This window comes from Vitis vinifera, chromosome 1 (assembly GCF_030704535.1).
Source record: "Vitis vinifera cultivar Pinot Noir 40024 chromosome 1, ASM3070453v1".
Classification (NCBI taxonomy): domain Eukaryota; kingdom Viridiplantae; phylum Streptophyta; class Magnoliopsida; order Vitales; family Vitaceae; genus Vitis; species Vitis vinifera.
The window spans coordinates 5,959,669-5,982,706 of record NC_081805.1 but is presented as its reverse complement, the minus strand read 5'-3'; the positions used below and the strand labels follow the sequence as shown (position 1 = coordinate 5,982,706).

Here is a 23,038-nt window from a genome sequence, read left to right as displayed (position 1 = left end):
AAATTCAGTAACCAGTTTCTCTTTAATGAATTTCATTCTGCCTTTATCCCCCTTTTTGGTCGGCAAGAAAAGAGAAGAAAGGAAACCATATTTAAAATTTTACGCAGGGAAACCATTCATTTGCATTTGACAAAACAACCAGAATCCAAGATGAAAAAAAAAAAAAAAAAAAGGGTTGCATCATCATTGCAACCAATTTAACCCAGAAACAGAGTAAGAGGCAAAAAAAAAAAGTCAGGAAAAGGAATTAAGCCAGAAATTACACCCACTGCTGCTTGGTGGCCTCCATTCTCTCCAACAACCCAGCAATTTCAGCTTGCATTCTCATCTTCATGTTGTAGTAATCACAATGTGAATTTTCCAGCACCTTCAGCTCCTCCAGTTTCTTCCTCCGCCTTTCCTCAGTTTCCTGCAAACATAGTTTGGCAAGCTTTTCAGTATACTCCTCTTCCAACTTCTCTGTCTTTGCATGGACCATCCGTCGGTACCCCTCTGCTTCTCTCTGGGCTTCATCTGCCCGATTCTGGAACATCCTGGCTTCGGCTTCCTTAATCCGTACAATGCTTTCCAAGCTATCAAACATATCTTTATTAGATGACTTCCCAAACCGAAATTCATCGTTGGTCTTTAGATCACCAATGAGGGAGGCTTTGAGGTCATTCTGACGGAGATCATGCAGCAGCAGATCCCGCTGTACACTTGAAGAGCTCATATTGTAAATGGAAGATTTTGGAGAGAGAGAAGTAGGTGGTGGAAGAGGAGCTGCATCTTTTCTAAGGCTTGCCTGAGTTGCTGTCAAGTCTTTCAAAACTACACCAGCAGCAGGAAAATCTGACATGCCATCTGTGTCTGTTGACAGCAAAAACCATCAATTTAGATGCTTTTATTATCCAACCAAGTACACTACATAACTATAAGCAATAGAATTATTTTGACAAACAACAGCAAAAGTTAAAGAAATGATAAAAAGCTCAAGCAGAGAAAGCAGGAAAGGTGACAGATCCTATTTGCATCTGAGTACCCTTATACCCCTAATATGGAAAGGAGATTCAACTGGTTCAATAAGCTTTAAGTCACTTAACACATTAGAATGTATATAACTAGCCAAAAAGGACTAAGCTCACATTTCTCATGAGCAAATGAAGAATCTCCATGTAAACTGCTAAGGGTCAGTTTCCATTGCAACATATGCATTGCATATATCCATCATTATCATCTCAGATGGCCATCTTTTAGATTTCCAGTCAACAATGGGCCAACTTGTGGAGGATTGCATAAGGAATTAACACTTAGTAAGTTGGTATGACTAGTTAGTAGTTACCAAATAATTGCTGAATTACCAAAAGGCTACATGCAAAAATTGAAACACTCGTTTCAAATGTATTAAAAGCATGTCATAAATGACAAGAAGCAATCACTGGCAAGGCAAGAAACCATAATCTGTATAATAGATGATGACCCTGTATACAATGCCTTGAGCACCAAATGATAACCTAAGTTACTACAAATTCAAATTCAAATTCAAACACATGTATTCAATTGTTAAAATAAATAAATAACTCTTAAGATCCTTTTAGAAAGGGAAGGAGGAAGAATAGAACCATTTCGGTTACTTCCACAGTAAGCAATTAATTGAAAATTTTGACAAGAGACAGGGTAAGCAACCAAAAGCATCAAAACACTTATTCCCCTCAAGAAAATATTGAGCCATATTTTGAATTTTGTCAAGAGTAAGTGGTGATCCATTTTATAATGCATAGATAAGTGTTAATAAATTTCCTACTTAATTCCAAAACCCCAAAAATCTCCCAGATGATAATAAAAAGCCCATTATTTAAATTACCCTTGAAGGACAAAAAACCCATTAAATTACTCAGAAAATTACGATTCATTTATAACTTTTTACGAATATTAGTTGAGTTCCTTAAATCAAAGAAATAAACAGGGGAAGAGAAAGAAGAAGATGATGCACCTGGAAAGAGAGCATAGAGAGAGCAGGTTTTCTCCCCCTTTCATTGCCTTTAAGCTTAATCAGCCAATAACAATTAAAATATAAAAATTTCCTTATGAAAGTACAAAATAACAAAGGACACTGCCCAACAATATTCTCAAAATCCTTCCAAAATTTGCCATCAACACTGGCTTCCTAGCTTCTTATGAGATTAATTCTAGTTTACAAACTATTCTAGAATTCAAATAATATCCAGATCCTGAAATTTTTTACCATGATGTATAAAGCAACTCCCCAGTTTGAACCCCAATCAAAAAATGAAACTTCAGCTTATCCCCCAAGCCAAATCACTCAATTTTAAGTGAAATTACAAAAATTACTCGTTTCATTCTCAAGCAAGAAGTTGCCAAATGGAAGACCAAACCTTAGGTTTGAGGCTAACGGAGATTCTCCAAATTTTGGCTATTCCTTCGGCTTTTGACTTGTATTAATTTTGTTTGGTTCAATACTCTACTACTTAGGAGGACCATCCCCTCACTGACACAAGTAGAGCCCCCAGGATGAGGATGAAGGACCTCCGAGAAACAGCCAGCATAACTGTAAGGCCCACCTCATGTTTTTATCAATTCTTCATTTGCAGTAACTGCCTCTATGTCCACGACACCCTCTTACCTCTCTGAATTTCATTTTCGTAATAAATACAATTCTACAAGGTTGAATGTTCCAGCATCACGCATGGCATGGATGGACTTCTTTCATGGTAACATCACAAACTTATTTAATACAATGGAGAAAATGGAGAGGGAAGATTGTTAATGTTGGACAAGCACAGAAAGTCACTGGAATCTGATATTTATCAGGAAATTTAATGACTGGAAGAGGGAGAAAAACTTTTATGGAGTAGATTTATAGGGTGGAGACTGATGGACAAGGGGCAGATGCAATGATGTCAAATGAGGAAGGCAATGTTAAGGTGATTAGACCATAATTTGCCTTAGGCGAAAGGCCAGAAACAAACAATGGCCTGCATATGTGTGCGCCTGTACCATATCAACTAATTAACTTTCATTTTGAATAACATAAGCATCAATTTCACTGTCACATTGATAATAATAATAATAATAATAATAATAATATCATTCAATAATCAACACTATTAAATTTCCATCCCTTAAGATATTTCTGGGAATTAACAAAATAATAATAATTGTTTAAAGCATCAAGTCTATACAGGTAAAAGGCTTATTATGTCTACTTCCCAATTCTAGTTCCCCAAGCATTAAAAGAATCAAAAGTAACATAAAAACAAGAGTGCGAACATCCTAGAGAATCTCTAGACATCATAATCATCATTGGAATTCAAATGATCATCACTAGATCCTTTTTTCCTTTCGTAAAGGAACAACTCACCTCCAGTAAAAAGAGAAGGTCTGCCCCTATTGCTTCAATCCCTTAGTCAAGGCACTTGCCTAGGCATCACCTTTTTGAACAACTCTCATTCAATTGATTGGTGTATTAGGAAAGACAAATATAGAAGAATCTTGGAGGGGTCCAAGATACCATTTCTGAAGTTGAAGAGGATACTCATGAGATCATTATACTCTTGGAAAGATGAGACCATGGAGGATATGAGATTCAGCTTTTTGAATTTCTTCAATAACATTGGTGGTGAAGCCAAGGAATACGAAACCATGGAGGATATGAGATTTACGTTTTGAGGGGTGAAGCCAAGCAGAGGAAAAATATGTCTTTTCTATTTACATTGTTAATATTAAGAGTCAGAGAAGCCAGAGCAATTCCCAGAAATACTAAACCCAAAATTAATTCACCAAAGGATAAGTTAAATAATAGAATTTATTCCATTTTTTTTTTCTTAAAAAAAGGATAATAAAATCTGAAATATCACCAAATACATTTTGTTATTTTGCCTCAAAAGCAGAATTATACTCAAATGAATAAATAAAAAGTGGATCTTTAGTAAGCTCTTATTTATTTCTTGTGTTATTTCCTTTTTATATCTTAGGTGACTGGTCTATCTTTCATGCTCCTATTTATTTCCTTTTTATTTTTTTAGGTAACTGGTCTAGCTTTCATGCTCCATCAGTATCAGGGTTGCACCCATTTGGAAACTTGATAATGAGACATTTATCTAAACCGTCAAGGAAGCAAACCCAACTCAGGACCTTTGATTCACTGACAGAGGGCAGCGCCATTGAGCTAACCAGGGGGCTATGTGCACTAGATTTTCTCATTTAAAAATAAAAAAGCAAAGAATAAAAGGGCCTTTTGCCACTGCTATCAAACATGGAGTATTATGGAGTACTAAAGGTTTGTGTCCTTCACATTTTCATAGTTATCAGGGAATATGTACTTAATAAAATTATCATTGAAACTATACTCCCTAAATATAGAATCTCAATCTTTGCATTAATGGAATTATAAAAAAATAAAAAAGATTCTATGATATTGACATAAATTTTGCACAGCAAAAAATCTAAGACAAGCAGATATTAACATAAATTTTACATTAGTAAGTCATCCATTGAAATCAGAAAAGGATCCATTTATGTAACAAAACCATCTTTCATGATGAGACTAGCAAAAGAGAAACCAAATCTTGTACATCCATAATTCGTAAAAGTGTTTCAAATGTCAAAGAAATCACCCAGTTCATAAAAAGAATCAACAGTTGAAATAAGACGAAAAATGTAATAGGGTAATGTTTGGGGACTCACATTTGAAAAATTGAATGATGTAATTGCAGACATCTGAAGGAGATATCATTTTACTTTCAAGCTTGCAGAGCATCTCTTCAGCCTTATTGTACAGCTCCTTGCCTTTGTAATCTTCACTTCCCCTGAAAATCTTCCTAACGCAGTCAAGTTCCTTTATCAGGGTTTCTACACCCCAGTTCTTTGCACAGGCAAAAAACACATCTTTAACGAACCCAAACATCTCGGAAGGATGATCACACCCAATGCAGTGAAATTGCATTTCAGTAGTCCCTGAAGGCCCCTTCAAGCTAGGACCTGGTTTAATGAGATTCTTCTGAATGCCACAGGCAGCATGGCACCAATGGAAGCAAAAATCACAGCCAACCCAACTACAAGTGTTGTTTGCGCAATCGAATTTCACACAGACGGGACACATGCATTCCCTGCAAAATCCCTTGTTTGCTGAGCAAATTTTGCATTCACAATCATCTACAGGCAACATGGCCTTGCAATTCACATTTCGACATCTGGTGAGCAAGAAAATCTCCACCAACTCGGTATTAGGGAGACGATTTTTACCCGATAAGAAGTTTCCAAGACCCATTTTCACTGCAACAAAAATGTCTAGTTGATCTTTGTGGCACTTGGAGAGAGTCTCAGAAGTAAGATCAGATCTCCTCTCAAGCCGGTTCTGGAGGTCAACCAACTCCTCCTTCTCAGGTGCTGCAATTATATTCTTCAAGTACTCCTTAGTAGATTCAACTGTTTCATTGGGAAGCTCCTGAATTATTTGAGCCATGAGAGGGACAGAGTCGGATACAATTTCTCGGAGAATCCTCTCCGGCCTAGAAAGCTTCCGAGCCCTTCCTCCATCCAAATTTTCTAAACCTCTCAAATGCTCAGAACCTTTCCCTCTCGAGTCCCCGGATTGAGTATCCATTCTCGGCCTTGCAGGCAATTCGGAGGGGAAGAATGAATGGTTTTCAGAGCTTGCTGCCCTATGAAGACTATTGCATGGCTCCTTATTGATCATACGACTACCTTGCATCAATGGATAAACTCCACCGCCGTGATTTGACAAACCTACCCCATCACCAATAGGCTTAAACCGACTGTGAACGGACCCATTAGTACCCTCCCCGCAATTCCAAATTTGGTCAGCCTCTCTCCCAACTGAATACTCATAATTCTCAGTAGAATTACGGGTGAGTGAACAACTGGGGTTGTGAGAAAATGGGTGAGAATAGGAATACGACAAGGATGCTGCTGTGAAATCATTAGAACATGTTGTTTGGGTATTGTTGTTAGAGGGTTCCAGAGATTGTATGCTCCTGCTAGGCCTAGGCCGAACAGGAGGCCCCGCATTTTGCACCGGATTGGACGCGGTTAGAGAGAGCGACACATCAGGCAAGGCTAGAGAGAGATTGAGAGTTTCCAGCTTCGGTTTCTTCTCTCTAGTCTCTCTTTCAGCCTCCTCTTCGACCTCTCGCTTGGAGGAATTTCCCCTAATTTCGTTCAAATTCAGGAAATCTCTCTCCACCCATCTGTCCTCTTGATTCGGATCCTCCGTAATCACCTCTTTTCCTTTGAAACTAACTTTGTCCAGGGAATTCAGGTAATTTTTTCCGGGAAGTTCTTTCTCGGAAAACCCCAATTTGGAAGGATCACAAAGATAGCTAAGAGTCAACTCTTGAGACCCTGAGGTCCCAATTTTTAAGGGTTTCGATTGAAACCCATCACGACCCATCCCCGACTCTCTGAGAAACTCGATGCCCTTTTCAGGAAACCCGATTTTCTCTTCTGGAATCTCAAGGTTTTGGTCGGAAACGCGTCTTGAGAGCGTGGATTGACAATTATCTGATCCATGGGAGAGATCTTTGTCCCTCATCAACATGGTAGCAGAAAAACAAAGAGAGAGAGAGATAGTACCAAGAAGAGAGACAAAGAGAGAGATTTGAGGTGCAGTCTCGAGAATAAGAGAGAGAATCCGGGGAGGGGTGGGGGGCTGCTCAGTACATGTTCTGCGAGGTTTCTTGGAATCTTGAGCACACCATGCCTGTCTGTAACGGCCGTATTTTCTGGGTTCACACCAATCAACCGACGCCGATAGTTCCCACTTCTCTCCTCTCCTTTCCAACTTTACTCAATTGACCCTCGTTTTTCCATCAATTACTCAACTTCTCCTCCTCTCCCGTTCTCTCTCACCTCTTCAAAATTTTCTAAGCTCTTACTTTATTCTTCATGGACAACCTGTTCATGATTTAAAAACATATGATTGATAATCATTTGACTTAAATTAACTGACTTTTTCCATCTCATAATGCCATCAATTATGGATAAGTTTCTTCGCATACTGTCAAATTAACTTTCTTGAGCCTTATTATTTCAAGCTTTATTCATCTTCAAAGAAAAGGTTAAATGCCAACTTGTGTGCATGGCATGTTGTTTGAGAAAGTTGGAAGGTTAAGGGTATGCTCGGAATGTTCTCCAAAAAAATCGTTTCTGAAAACAGTTCTCTTATAATTTTTCACCGTCTTTTTTACAAAAGAGTCTGTATCAAAATTTAGCTATATGGTTTTATGATTTTAAATCGTTTTTAAAAGCAGTTTTGGCATGTAATGCTCCATTTTTATTTTTTTTAAATACCCCTTAAAAATAAAATAAAAATAAATTAAAACAATTAAAACATGTTTAAAAACAAGTTTTCAAGAAACTGTTTTCTGCCATAAAATATTACCAAAAGGTTTTTTCGAATCTCAAAAATAGTTTTCAAATAAAGTATAAGATAATTTCCTTTTTTTTTTTTTTACTTTTTGTTGGAAGTAAATTACTTTCAAATTTCATAAATTTATTTTTCTTAAATACAAAATATTTGATTTTTTTTTAATGTCAAAAGTAACATGATTTTTCTTTAGTTTTTTTTATAAAAATCTGCATTTAATCATATTGATATTGTCCATTATGGACTTAAATGAGTTTTTACAACTTTAAAACATATATATAAGATTAAAAGAAGTTCATACATATATATAGTCAAACTTTTTCTTCTATTCAATGTGGGATATTACAAACGTCTTTCCATGTAAACACAACGTACTTATTATGTTCTAGGAGATTGTGCAACAAACAAACCTTCTATACCAAACTTTGGAGATCAGTTCTCATACCATTTATAACAACTTGCATTCAATTGTGTAAATATTGTCTGCTCTAAGTCCAATGAAACATTTACAACTTTAAAACGGGTTTAAATGTTTAAAAGGGACTCATACTTATATAACAATTATAATCTTTTTCCTCTACGGATTAAGATAATAAAAATAAAATATTAAAAAAAAAACAATTCAATATTTTATTTAAACTTATATTTAGAATTAAGTAAAAATAAATAAATAAAAATAAAAAAGACAAATAACACCTAAATTTAAATCTAAGTATTTAAGAGGCAGACGAACAAGATCAATTACTCTATCTCATGATACAAATGTTTTAAACATATTTCTTATCCCAAAATCATTTTAAATAGCACTTGGAGTTTCCCCACCTTAAAGATGTTAAGTTTGAATTTAAGAAGCTTAGAAGTAGGCAACTTGGCACAAAAGGGGCAGTATCTCCTATTGATCTCTATCAAGCTATTTGGGGTGTTTATACTCCTTGAATAGAAGACTTTTTTTTAGCCTAAGAAGCTTGTGGATTTATGCCAAAATTAGTGGCTTTAAAGGTGGACATTGGAACAACCAAACTTGAGGATTTGTACCAATCTAATTAGGAGGGTATTTAATAAAATAAATTAATAATTTAATTTAAATTATTAAATATATTTTATAAAATAACTTAATATCATAATTTAAAAATAATTTTAATAAATCAATTTAATGAATTTATATAATTTAATAATTCAAGAATAATCTAAGTTTCAATTTAATCCAAACCCAAGTTGGGACCTAAGTATTTATAAGAATAATACTAAATTTGGGCAGACCTAAATTGTAAAATTGGCCTCCAAAGGGTAAAGTTGATCATTCTCCTGAGATCCAATGAGAGGTAAAGTTAAATAAAAGATAAAGTTTTTAAAGGATTGTTTGGTGATAAAGGGGTAGGGGGACATAGGAAAAGTCATTCTTCCCTAATACAAATCATTGACCTTCAAAATTTGAAGCTCCTTTTTCCCGTTTCATGTACAAATTTTTCAAAGATTCTTTAATATTATATATAGTTTTACCATTTTCTCCATCACCAACAAAATTAATTAACTAATTTAAAACTTTTGGACTCATTTTATCATTTAAAAAAAAATATATATTTTTAAAGCTATTTTTAAACTAAAGACCAAAAAAAATAGTTTCATAGTATTTTATAAAAATAAAAGTGTTTAATAAATTGTTTTTAAAAATAATTTCTAAAAATAAAAAACAAAAAGAGGTTTAGAAAAATATTAGTAATTCAAAGAAATATCATGTTTTAAATTTTTTGATACCAATATTAAATCGTGAGAAGATATAAAAAAAACGATATTATATTTAATTTTATTTGTTTTATTTATTTTTTTTTATTTTATTTTTAAAAATCCATGAAAACAATTTTTATTTATTGTCTAAAAACTATTTTTTATTTCACTTTATTTTGAAAAAGTATTTTTAAAGAACAATATGTAAAAATTTATAAAAACACTTTTCTGATTTCAAAAACAAAAAAACTCTTTTTAGAACATACAAGAAACCAACTTTTCATTTCTTGTAAATTGACAAGAGTTGGACTGCATTTTCAAAACCCATTCCAAATTTCCTTATAAAAAGGGTGGAATCTTTGCATTCCCACCAAAACCATTAATGAAAAGGAAAGACCAAAAGAGTCAAGAACTCAGTTTCTAGATGACCAAAGGATGGTCATGTGAATCAATCAACTTCCTACTAAATGCATGCTGACGACTTTCCTTGTGGCACATCTGTCAACAAATTTCCTTTATAAAATGTCTTTATCGTCCCTCATGTAATCATGCCATAAGGCCACACCATGGGCTATACACCAACGGCAAGCCACACAAAAATTCAAACCACACAGTTGAATTTTAGTGGAAACATATGGTTTTTGAGGATGCCTATGTGATGCCATTTGTTAATTGTTTTGTAATGATGATGAAGATGAAGATGAGGGAGACCAGGGACTTCGGTCCTTTGGTGTGCTTGGTCCACCCTAGGGGGGTCGGCCGAACCCATGGACTTGGTCAGACCATCTTAATCTTGATGGATTCAACACGAATTTGCTTATAATATATATATATTTTTTGTGATATGACAACGTTGTAGACTACAGGTTAATAACACTAACGATAATATGCATTATTTTGTTACTTTGTTTCTCATGACTTTTTATATCGTGGCTATATTCAATACATATATTGAGGTATCAACGACATGCTTTAAAAATAATTTTTATATCTAATTTTTTATTTTTAATAATTCTACATATTTATATAATTATTATTTTTAAATAATTCTTAAAAAAATAAGTGAAAATAATATAAAACAACCAAAAAATTTATCTGAAATAAAAAATAGTTTTTTATTATCAAACATGTTTTCTCAATTTTTTGTTTTAGATAACAAAAAATTATTTTTAAAAACCGTTATTAAACAAGTCCCAAGATATTGTTTGGTTGAACTTTCAATAAATTAAATAAAAAAAAAAAAAAACTCAATAAGAGTTTATATGTCTATTAATTTTGTTGAAAGAATTCATAACTTTAAAAAACATTAATATCTTGGATTTTCTGCTAAATTATGGATATTTTGTTAAATTGCTTTTATAAAACTATCTTAGTTTTGAATCCCCATGTGGTCATGCTGTCAGTATAGTATGGGTTGGGGCTGCGAAGGCAACTTCAAGGACAAGAAAATGAGACAAACCTACCACATGATTTTTTTTTTAAAAAAGAGGAGACTTGGTCTTTGCATTCAAAATAACGGCATTGTGGGGTGTATTGGTAGAAACAAACAACAATTGATGTAACTTGAAAGGACTAAAAAACAGTTTTAATTTCATTCATTAAACATTAATTCTTTAATTTGAATCACATGCACTCGACTCTTATATATTTTCCATCTTATACCCAAAGTTCTCCTCATGACTTAAAACCGTATTTATAACCTTAAAATGAGTTCATACATATATAATTTCAGTTCTTTCACTGAACCACAACATCTTTTTTGTGTTCTATGATATTATAGAATCAAATGACATATATTTTTTACAAAGTCAAATAAACTTTCACATGGATCGAGAATTGGTTTTGTGTGTAAATATTATTTACTTTGAACCTAAAACGAATTCTAATAACTTTAAAATATATTTACAATATTAATAGGAATTTAAACATAAATAGTCATAATAATTTTCTTCGTTATCCAATATAAAATATCACAATAATCGAGATGAAAATATTTATATGCTATTAATATAAATTTCTACTACCATATTCATTCAAGAAAGAATTTTAAGGATGCATGACATATAGATCGAAACCATACGATTTCAATAATGATTGAAAAAAGTTCCAATTATTAGCATTGGAAAACTAGAATTTTGATTATTTTGTTCGCCTGAGATACATAATAATAAACATCAATATCATATATACTTTCAAAGAAAATCATTATTATTATTATCGTTATCATTATTATTATTTTAAATAATATTTTAAGCCTTTTCTTGTGGAGTGTACCAGACGCGTTGCAATCACCCTAAAATAGCACATGTTATATGACGGTAAAAAGGGTCAACGCGGCTTGTCTCGGACTCTCGGCTCATCCGCGATTCCGTACCTTGATGGGAAACATTGTTTTGTAACTACCCCTCTCTCATCTGAAAATTACAATGACACCCCCCGTTCCCACTTTCTAAATTATTCAGCCAAAACTTCAAAGAAACGTACTCAATGTATTAAGCCGCCTCCTAGGCCAGACCTATTTATAATGAAAAAAAAAATTAACATTCATTACTTTATTAAGACCTTATTTTTCTGTACTTAGGTTTAAAAGAAATTTTCTACACATTTTTTTATTTTAATGTTTACCAAAAATACTATAAAGAGGAAAGAAAATGATTTTCTCATATTTGATTTTACTATAAAAAAATATTAAAAAAATTTAATATAATTAAAATTAATTAAATTTTTTCCAAAATTAAACATGACCCTAATGTTATATTAGGTTTCTGAAAAGCATTAAAAAAAGAAAAAAAATATTTTAAAAATTATTTTATCATGTTTAGTTTCAATCTAAAAAAAATTAAATAAAATAAAAATATAATTAAAATTAGTTAAAAATTCATATATTTTAAATTATTTAATTTTTATATAAAAGAGAAAAAATAAGTAAAATAAGTTTAAACATGAAACAATTTATTGATTTAATTTTTTTTTTCTTTCTATTTTCTTTCCGTCATATTTTTCAATTATTTATTATAATATAAATAAGAGATATTTATTATACATTTATTAATGATTTTAGGAAATATTTTTAACATTTCTAATATCTAAAAGATAAATATTTTCAAGTATTAGTAAAATCATAAATATTTCTTAAAATTACGATCAAACATGCTCTTAATGACGTGCTTAAATACTGCTTCAATATGTTTTAAAATTTACAAATCATTTGAAGGACAAAATCATGCATCAAAAAGGAATTTAAGTTTAAAAATTATTTTTGAGTTATTATGTATGCAAGTTTGAAATGCTAAGTTATAATGATATAGAAATATTCAAAGTTACCCAACTTTTAAAATTATTTTAATAAAAAATCTCTTCCAATTTCCTCTTAAATTGTTGTAATTTTTTTAAAAAATAAAAATAGATAAAGCAAAAATTAACCCCCTATCAATACCATCAAAGTTTAAGTGATTATCAAAATTTAAAAGGAATCCAACCTAGTCAATGCCACAATGTTGAAGGCAGCTGTTGATCGACTGGTCAAGGGAGTCGTTTGACAATTAGTCTTGTGGTACCGACTGAGGGTATCCTCAACTGCTGAGCTACCAAACAATCGATAGTGCAACCAAATAAATAGTTTGACCCTTCAATATTTATTAGCAATTCCTTACTCCTGGTTGATGGTCATCATAAAATTGTCTTATATTTTTTGAAATCATTTTCATAAATTTCAAACTTAGAGGTAATAATTTTTTTTTTCATATCTTAATTTTTTAAAATAATTTTAAAAATTGTCTCTTTTTTTCTTTTTCTTTTTCTTTTTTATTGTAAGCCTTTAAGAGTCTTTATTCTTGTAGAAAAATAATTACTATTTTATAATTTTAAAAATAGAAAACAGAAGTTGAACAAATCCTTTTGCCATTACCATCCACTGCACCAAATACCCTCTTGTAGAGAAATATTGTCTCTTTATGAAATAATTTTTTGAGCTTTTGTTACTAACAAAGCATTATGAAATTAATATTTTTAAACTAATGTTTTTGTAATAGATAAACAAATTTTGTTAGATGTTTTTAGTACATAAAAAAACAAATGTAATACTTAAATTAATTAAGGATTAATAAAAACAAATATATTATTTACGGCCATAAGTGGGTTCAAAAAAGATATTGTGGGCATATTTGGTAAATATTTTTTAAAACAATTATGAAAAATAGCTTTTAAAAACTAATTTTTGAAAACAGTTATTTGATTTTATAAAACAAAAGTATATTTAGAAATCTAAAATATTTTAAACTTGTTTTTAATATTTTTAAAAATAATTTTTATATCTAGTGTTTTATTTTTAATCATTCTATATATTTATAAAATTATTTCTTAAGATAATTCTCAAAAAACAAATAAAAATAACAAAAAAATAATTAAAAGATGTTTTATAAAAATATATTATTTTTTATTCTTAAAAACAAAAAACAAGAAACAAAAAATAGTTTTTAATAGTTAAATATGTTTTCTATGTTTTTTATTTTGGAGAACAGAAAAGTGTTTTAAAAACTAATTCCCAAATAGGCCTAAACCTTGGAAAACTTATTCATATGGATGGTATTACGATCTTAACTTCCAAGTTCCAAGTATTAATGCTAGCAACTGCATCAGAACATTCACAACCCTCCACCTGTTATAGACTTGTGGCCATATTTAGGAGGCCTTTTGATCTCTAGCAAGTATATAATACACGCAGGGGAGAAAAGGAAAACCATAAACCAAGGATATATGTGGAAGAGAACGAAGTGCAGAACCAAGTCTTCCTACCCAAGTCACTCTGTAAGTAATCAATACTATGGTAAGTTCTGGCAATAAAATTCATCCTTAGATACTTCTCATACAACTTACTAGCTCAACCGCAGCACATCATTGGAAAAGAAAACAAGTTAAAGAAACAAAAGAGAGAGGAAAATCCGAGGGTAGCCGCCATGCCTCGAGCATATCTCGCTGTACAAAGTGAACCCTGTGAGGAGTAATGAGTCCAGAGGAAATGAAGGAAAAAAGGGGGGAAAGAATCTTATAGTTTTAAAGTGAGATCAGGTGAAGACGAATCTGTGGTTGGTGGGGGAGCCATTGGTACAAAATTTATATTGGGACCTTGAGCCAATTCAGGAATTGCACTGCCTCCAACTCTTTCACCGATCTGCCTAAAACTCCCAGGCCAAAACAGCTCTGCTTCTTCATCTTCTATGAACACTGGCAGCCCGTAATAGCCTTGCTCAAACCTTGCTCCGCCCCTTGTATCAGGCCTTTCCAGCGGTACCATTCTTTGGTGCAGTGAGGAATGAGCTTCAATCCCAAGGGACCGGAATGCAGAACCGTGAAGGGGCAGAGATGATAAACTAGTGTATCTATCTGCGAACATTCCCATCCGCATGGCCCGTTTTGCCAGTGTCCTTTCTCTCTTATGTGCATTCTGGTGGCCACCCAATGCCTGTGAGCTGAAGAACTTGCGCCGGCAATAATTGCAAGAGAAAACCTTTGGGGCCGTTGCCACTGGAGCCTGAGCCACTGCATCACTGCTACTCTCACCCATGCCCTTCAACTTGGTGTCGTTGGGGTTGAAACATAGTGTTAAGTCTAGAGAAACAGACCCTTGGTCTGGCTGAAGCTTTATAAGATTTGTGAGGCAAGATGATGTCGTAGTGCTGTCCTTGGAGGGATCAGAGGAAGTCTCTTGGATGGATACATTGGACGCTACTTGGCTACTGACTTCAGATTCATCTTCGGATTCAACATTATAGTTTGGTGGCTCCATGTTTCAGTAGAGTAGTAGAGTAGTGATGAGGTTGTTTCCTTGATCTCAAGCAGCCACCAAACGCCTAGTATAATTGGGGCAGCTGTTAACCGGTGGTTAGCTAGCTTTCAACCTGCATGTTTAAAGGAATAAGGATTTAATTACTTGGACATAAATGCCTAGATGTCAAAAACTTACATGATAGGATCTAAGAACAGTTGAGGCACCCCACTTGACAGAGGAAAAAAGCAAGGTACCTCCATAGATAATATGAAAAGGGTTAGAACCAGTGTTGTGTGTGGCACTTGATTTGTATACATGCTACACATTTTAATCATGGAAAACTTAACTTATCTGCTTCCTCGTTATCTGATAATATATTATGCAATGATGCCTAATGATTGGTGTTAGTAGCATCGCCAATACTTCTTGACTCAAAATAACAAAACCATCCATATGTTTTCATCTTCCTTTGTATACACAAACACAAACTCATTATCTGTCTTACAGAATACTCTCACGCAACAAGGTGCCAAATGACATCCTTTTGCAAGCTTCAACAGAAGAGCGGAATATGCTATTTATCATGAGGGTCACTGAAGGAAAACAATTAGCCAGTCACTCGTATTGTAAACTAAAACTGACTGCTATGATAAGCACCTTGTCATGCTACTCCCTCCTTGCACAAACCTAGTATATCTCGCTAAATGTGCATGTAACGATAGTCCAAAAGATTAACCTATGACAGGAATGTCCATCCAAAATTACTTGCTGGTAGAACACAGAAAAATAATCAAGATATAGAATTAGGACTTAGTTAAACTCAATGCAGTCATAACTCTGTTCCTTTCTCAATCATGGAAAACTAGATTTCTGAGATAAAAAAACCAGGGTTAAAGATTTTCCAGATACAACTGCTTCAGTTTTTAGGGATCTGTACAGAACTAGTGACTGTGAGCTTAATTCTCCAATCACAAAACAATTCACACATTTCTTCTTCTAAACATAAATTATCACTAGGCAAGAGTAGTGACAGACAAAGGTGAAGGTGCAGGGGAACACCAAATTACAAATCTGAAATCTACAACCAAGACAGAAGTTCAGCCTTGTTATAATACATTGCTGCCATTTCCTGAACAGATTAACATGGTCTGGATCGCTCCTGTTATATTAATCTATTACTTCTTTATGTCCATCACACAACATATACATAGAAACTTGCCCAATACTAGGAAAATCAGAGTCAGCCACCTGAGAAACAAAATTAACTAACTCATCTGCATGCAACCATCATTTAATTGTCTGGCATTTCTTAACATGGCCATGGAAGAACCACAAACTCCATGTGCATGAGCAATTCAATTCATATCAATCAATGCATTTCCTTGTTGGCTTAGACTGTCTGAGACATTCAAGGTGCTGATCGGGATTTGATGAAGACACCAAAGATTGGGTTTTCAAATTTAATATTTAAGGGGCCATCCTTTCTTTTCAAGAAAATAATGGAACAAAAATGATTTCCAGCGCAATCTGGGTCTTACGAGGCCGGTCCACTTTTTTTTTAAAAAAAAATGAGCACGGTCAATTTATTCAAGTAAGTATTCTGGTCAGTACCACCAAAGAAAGAGCACCCATCTTAAAAGATGCTTGAATTGGCTTATTTTGTGTGGGTAATGTTTTAACTAGATCTAATAATGCAGGAATAGAAAACTGACCTAGTAAGGTCGATCACCCTACATACGCATTTCTATGTCAAAGAGGATTTTACACAAGTACTGACAATATTATATTTGCTGGCTTAAGATGATCAATGACAATCAATCAGACCATGGGCACGTGAGACCGAGTATCTGCAGGCGACCAAACAAACTGGTGATTTCTTCCTCATAACCAGCTTAGGCTAAAGTTCCATTGCAAGGAGCTTCCATCAAGAGATTTTGAACCACTATCCAAAAGTGAAGATAAAATATGAATTTTAAATTTTTAATAGCAAAACCTAATGAAATTTCAGGAAGCAACCTTTTTCATTCTGTATTTGGAGGCTTTCAGATTTATCCTTTTCCCCCTTTGGATGGGGGATATGATTTCCAGATATGGCTCAAGAGACAGAGACAAGAAATAAAATAATTCTAAGTTTTAATTTCATTCATCAATTAGTCTACCCCCAAATCTAAGATTCTCCAGTCATACAGTCACATTTTTATTAACTCCCCATTTCACCACACATGAACAACTTCAATCCTCAACCAAAACAAGAAGAAGAATCTAAAACAAAGCCTTACAGAAACCCTAAATTTGATAATTCAAGATATGTACATAAAGGATAAATCAGAACCAGAACAGAAGACCAAATCACTAAAACCTTAGCAACACTTCAAGGAGCATAAAATAAAACCAAGCTCAAAACCCATTCACCATATCTGTATCTTCAACACATATCAGTTAAAAAAAAGACCCAAAATCCACTATTAAAAAATCCAGATCAAGAACCAGTTCAGAAATCTCAACAAAAGCATCAAAATTCATCATCACAGTCAAATCCATAGCTGATGCGACAGCTGCCAAGAGTACATACCTAGTATTCCTCAGAGTGCAGACCTATTCTTCAGCAATATTGCTTTGGGTTTCCTAGTTTTTTTTCCACAAATGGAGAGAGGCCAGAGGATATAAAATGGAAATATACATGGGGACTAGATTATGAAGAGGGAGGTTCAATTATGGAGAAGCAGGAGCCGAAGAGTGATGATGGTGGGAAGTCAGAGAAGTCAGAGAGAAAGCAGATAATACACTAACCACTGTTTGTTGAATTTTGGGCCCTTCAAATCCAACAACCGGAGAAAATTTAAAAAGAAAAAAGAGAAGAAAAAAAAAACAATAACCCCTCCAAAAAAGAAAGAAAGAAAAAACAGCCTACAAAGAGACAGAGAAGCGGATAGTACTTACTGCAAGTCCCCACCAACTCAAAGAGTCAAGTGTAGTGTCTCTTCCTGGTTCTCCTCCCACTTTAGAAGTATGGTCAGATTCTTTTCAGATGGATCCCCATAACTCCCCCCATCTCTCCCACTAACGCAATGACATGAACATGCACATCAGCACTGTATGTAGCCTTATACTGATTCATCCTTTTTACTCCTGTAATGGGACAGCCATATCATTAGTCGTCTTCACTCTGCATAATAATGGCCTGATTGATGCCAGTGGCCGCTGGCGACATCCCCCCCCTGGACCACACCCCACCCATGGCACTCTCAACACCTCTGGCCCCACCAATTTTCACCGTTTTCCCCTAGAATCTTCCCCGGTACGGTGCTCGAGCCCAATTAATTTTATTCAAATTTGTTGCCTTCTCCAAACCCAAGCTTATTGGCTTACGGGGTTTTTGTTCAATTCTCTAGTTCAACTCGATTATTATCACATGTTTGAAAACGCATCACCTTTAATGTGGGTTTGGCATATGTCACGTCGCATGCAGTTTTATTTATATAACCTACTTCAACACTTCCATTCTATTCTACAAAATCCTTCTGCAAATTCTCCAAAACCCTCATCTCTTCTTCGTTTACCACGTCCTCATCTTCTCTATGCCACAACTATATGCTGCTCCAACCTCATTCTTTTTCTTTTTTTTTAAGTAGCCCCATACAAATTTATACCAAATATCTAAACAAACAGGAAATCCACCCAAAAACCCTCTTTTCGTACATATAATATAGCCAAGTATATTTCCAAAGCGTGAATTCATGGATATCTCTAGTAACATCAGGAAGCTTCCTCGGCCATTCCCAAAGGACCCAAACCCAATTTCCCCAACTGGGTCCCCATGATTAGCCCTTGCTCCGCCCACCACTAGTGTTTGTTCCTGCCCTACCACCCACTTAGATTTTAATTAAACCATTGCACTCCCCACTATCTTCACTCATTTCCCACTTTTTAGATTCATATCTTGTAAGTATCAAGATGTCCTCAATTTTTTGACATGACAAATGTACTTTATGAACTAGCTTTATTAACATATATGATATATCACATATGAGCCACATAAACAGTACAAAAGTCATATTCCCATAAGAAGTGTGACAAAAAATTCTTGTATGTCATAGATTTTAATTTTAATGGGAGGAAAGAGCATGACATGCACGTATTGGAAAGTTGAGGCAGTGGCAGGTGGCAAGTGGCAGAGGAGAGGAGGAGGAGCCTCCCATACTGGTGTAAGGCAGTGGACACGTTTCGAGCAGCGAGACATGAAATGAGATGGTCCCCTCCCAAACCCTCCATGCCTCAATCAAAACCCCTTTTTCTTTCTCGAGGCTACACCACTCAGTCTCAGTCTGACTAGGCAGTGCATATAATTATGCCTCTTCCCACACACCCAATCACATTCTCGAATGCCCACTTCCTCTTCCTCCACCTCTTCTTTCTTTCTTGTTCTTATTTTAATACCCATCTCCCCTGCTTTTTTACCTTTCTTTTCTTGCACGATCTTCTCTTATATTATTGCACGATCTTCCCTTATATTTATTAACAACCTAGTGGCTGCAATGCCTATTTGCTTTTGTAGCCTCTTTATCTTCTATTATATTATTTCTTTCTTTATTTTGTTATCATATCTTCTCCCTATACCACTGCATGCCTACATAGGTATATTTTCCGCCTATAATATTATATATTTATATGTAATTCTGTGTAAAAACTAAAATCACACCACTTCTTCACACTGTCTTCTGAACAAAACCCAAATCCCAGAGTGATGGACCACCCAATGTTTGGCCCGTTTTAAGAATGAAAACCTCATGCTTGAAAGAGAAAGGATTTCCAATATTGAGCCAATAAGGCCTAGGCCAGATTGTCAACTAGCAAAATGGGTTTAATAAACTTGGGCCAGGCTTGGACACTAGCTTGCTTGTTTGGGAGTCCATATGGCTTCATTGGTTCATGTCAAATGGGCGGTGACATGTGAGTGATGAGGGTGGACTGGATAAAATAATTTAAATATGTAAATAAGAGAGAGAAGTTTGAGCTGAACTCATAATAATGATGTGAATGCATCATTTATACGTGCGATGAATGAAGGTACTATCCCATAATGTCACATCAAGGATCGGGCTTCTACTTTGGTCCAGTCGTTGCCAGTCGTTGCCAGTATAGATGCCATATCGGCTTACAACATGATGGTATTTCTATTTTTCTAATGCAAAATTTGTGGCCAAAAAAATTGGTTATAATCCTATTAAGTATCAACAAGATTATCAAGCGACAAAATGAATGATATTTTGCAGTATAGTAATAATAAAAATGAGGAAAAAGGGAATACAAGAGCCTTTAAAACAAAGCCAAGGGTATCGTATCTTAGGGCCACTTGGTCAAAGAGATGATGATGCGGCCCTTGACAATGAAGATAGGAGTCTTAGAGGCAGCCAGTTTGTATTTTGATGCGCTGTTTAGACTCTATAGTTTTTGCAACCGAAAGGCTACAATGTCCCCAATGTTCCAGGGGCCCAGGGGCCACTCCACTCTTCCTCTCTGGGTGTCATTTTCATACCAAGTCTAGCTTTCTCCATGTATTGTTTTGAGGAAGGGGAGATATTATAGATTTGATCCCAAAAGTATCTTGAAAAATTAATCACCCACTTGATCGTGAGGAAAATAGAGAATTAGGTGTAGAGTTGACCTGTAGGATATAGGATGATTAAACCAGGAGATACGATGGGGATTGTGTTTTAGACTTGGGACTTGGGAGATTTGAACTAAAAACCAAAGAATTTGGAAGCAGGACAATAAGTCACGGGCTTTGAAAATACCTCGTTTCTCATGCGCCACGCTAAGCTCGCATGATTTCAGATTTCAAGAGGCCGGGCGATTCTAGTAGATTTGGGTTTATTTTCTTAACACCGCCTCGGTTATCCCATATGCCTTGTTTTTCTAATACGACATTTCTTATGTCTTCTTGTGGGAGATACAAATTCCCTCTGCCTCATTCACCTTTCTTCATGGCCCGACCAATATCATTTCATATCTATTTTCCAGATTTTTCCTTTTAGCTCTCCAATACGTTTTCATTTTATATATTTTTCAATTTTTGACACCCTAGAATTGAAACCAATTTTTCAATCCACCCGTTTAGCTAGGCACTGCCTAGACTTGTTAATACTGGTTTGACCTGTCCATCAAGTTTGTGACAGGGTCACAGCCCACTTTGGTCATCTGCTCATTGATCAATAATCCGGTGCGTGTGCGCTTGGTATATGAGAAACTTTTACCCAAATGAAAGCCCCCCAAAGTGGGGTTCATTTGGGCAATTTTGCATAAGCCCCATACCCTAAGCATTAAGGGCACAACAAAAGCTAAATCAGAGAAATGAGCAGGGGAAATATCTGATGGTTCAGCCATGCCCAAAAGTAGGAACCCCAGGAAAGGGGGGCCAAAAGCAAGGACAACAGTGGGGGCACAGGGAAGCAGAGCAATGAAAATGCAAAAGCTTTTGAGGGAGCTGTGCCACTGTGGCACTGTGGCACTGCCCCTTCAGAGAAAAAAAAACCACCTGCCCATATGAGAGGGGATGGCAGGACATGATGATCATTTATTGAACAGTGAAACATAGACTTTTGCTGGGAAAGTGATGGATAGATTGACTAGCAACACATGGCCGACACCCATTAAAACTTTCAGTGGCAGAAAATAGATAGCCTTAGCCCCTTGCTAGAGGACAAACCAAACCTCCCCCCTCACTTCTTCTCCCTCCTGCCCTCTGCCCCTCTACACCCCCCCGCCATGGTCCCCATGCAATCTCCTCCTTATTCCATCAAAAGATACCCCTTTTTAATTGCATACTCACATCAACTGCTCTTCCACCACTCCCCCTTCATTAACTCCTCTCTATGTTTAACCTAATACAAGACCATTTCACCTGAGTTGGAATGAGTTTTCTCTTCCACTTCCTCATTTTCAAACTTTTTTGAGATATGGGTTTTCCATTTTTAACATATGAAAGTTAAAATTATACTTTTTACTTTATAAATAATACGTTAATTAAGCCATCCCTGCATGTCACTACAAAACAATATCTTGTCTCCCTTTTTCTTTTTTGCAAATCCACGTTGAGGTGACAACATTTGCCCCCTTTTTCCAATCCCATCAATACCTTTTTTTTTTCTCTCTTCATAAAATTAGGCAAATCCCATTTTATCAAAGTCAAACATTATTTTAGGTCCCAAAAAAAAACATTTCATGAAGTGATAATGAAGAAGCCCATTCCCATTTTGTATTCACAAAAACAAAGAGATAAACTAGGCAGGGAAAGCGTAACGGCATTGGAGGATGGGCTGTGTTTTCAGTAATCACATCAACCATCAAGAACATTTATCTATGGAAGAAAAAAAAAATCCAAAATCATTGAAGGTTGAATCGAATATGAAAGAGATATTCCCCATCTTCTAAGGGATATTACATGGATGTAGGGATGGTTGTAGATGTTTAGGGCTATCAAAGGAGGATTCTAACCTGCTATTGAAGTGATGCTTATGTTTGGCAACATTCCATCTTTGTCTAAATAGTAAAGAAGATATTAAAATAAGAACAACTTGAAAAATTAATTTAGAAGGTATCAAAACTCGACTTCACTTTCTACAAATAAGCATCATATTTAATGGGAGATCTCTTTAGCATCCATTATGTTTGTATTTGAATTCCATAATAAATTTTGTACATATCTTGGTGTTAATAGTTAAGGATATGATAAGATTACAATTTACCTTATTAAGAGATAATGTATGACAGAACTAAAAAAAGGTTAAGACACCAAATTAAAAGTCAAAATAACATCACACTTATGTACTCCAGGTTTTAGTTGATTTTTGTGTACCTACCTTAGATCTTTAGATTGACTTCCCTTCGGTAAATTGAATAGTGATTAATGTAACTTGTGAATCACAATGCATATGAATATTGACGGACAACAGAACACTTGTTGAATAATACTAATCAAGTCAAAGATAATGACAAAGTAAAATTATATATCATGAGTTATAAATGTTAAATATATAACATTCATATTTTTTTTTGTCTTAATGTTTTAATCAAGCTAACCATATAACCAACTTAGGAGACAACGGTAATCATCAATAAACAAACTTAATGTTGATATTTAATATTATGAGAAAGCTTGT

The 23,038-nt window shown here is 34.6% G+C and overlaps 2 protein-coding genes across 4 annotated transcripts; both read right to left on the bottom strand.

The window, feature by feature from the left end:
- Positions 1-90: 90 nt before the first annotated feature.
- LOC100245684 (protein OBERON 3) lies at positions 91-7,127 on the bottom strand. Its single transcript, XM_002281573.5, has 2 exons — positions 4,687-7,127; positions 91-849 (listed from the first exon to the last, which is right to left on the bottom strand). Exons 1-2 carry the CDS (start codon positions 6,557-6,559, stop codon positions 260-262), a joined length of 2,463 nt encoding a protein of 820 aa, XP_002281609.2. The 5' UTR covers positions 6,560-7,127; the 3' UTR covers positions 91-259.
- Positions 7,128-13,866: 6,739 nt separating this feature from the next.
- Positions 13,867-18,490, bottom strand: LOC100249205 (zinc finger protein 4). 3 transcript variants are annotated; one of them, XM_010650560.3, is made up of 2 exons: positions 17,820-18,490; positions 13,867-15,009 (listed from the first exon to the last, which is right to left on the bottom strand). In XM_010650560.3, exon 2 carries the CDS (start codon positions 14,895-14,897, stop codon positions 14,157-14,159), a length of 741 nt encoding a protein of 246 aa, XP_010648862.1. In that variant the 5' UTR covers positions 14,898-15,009; positions 17,820-18,490; the 3' UTR covers positions 13,867-14,156. The 3 variants fall into 3 exon arrangements, with proteins under 3 accessions (XP_010648862.1, XP_059595231.1, XP_002285121.1); XM_059739248.1 differs by having other exon boundaries at positions 17,816-18,090; XM_002285085.5 differs by lacking the exon at positions 17,820-18,490 and adding an exon at positions 17,452-17,808.
- Positions 18,491-23,038: the final 4,548 nt, after the last annotated feature.

Coding starts and splice junctions, on each gene's coding strand:
- LOC100245684 (XM_002281573.5), bottom strand. CDS start 6,559: ATGTTGATGAGGGACAAAGATCTCTCCCATGGATCAGATAATTGTCAA. Junction 850..4,686: donor CATCATTCAATTTTTCAAAT/GTGAGTCCCCAA, acceptor TGCTGTCAACAG/ACACAGATGGCATGTCAGAT.
- LOC100249205 (XM_010650560.3), bottom strand. CDS start 14,897: ATGGAGCCACCAAACTATAATGTTGAATCCGAAGATGAATCTGAAGTC.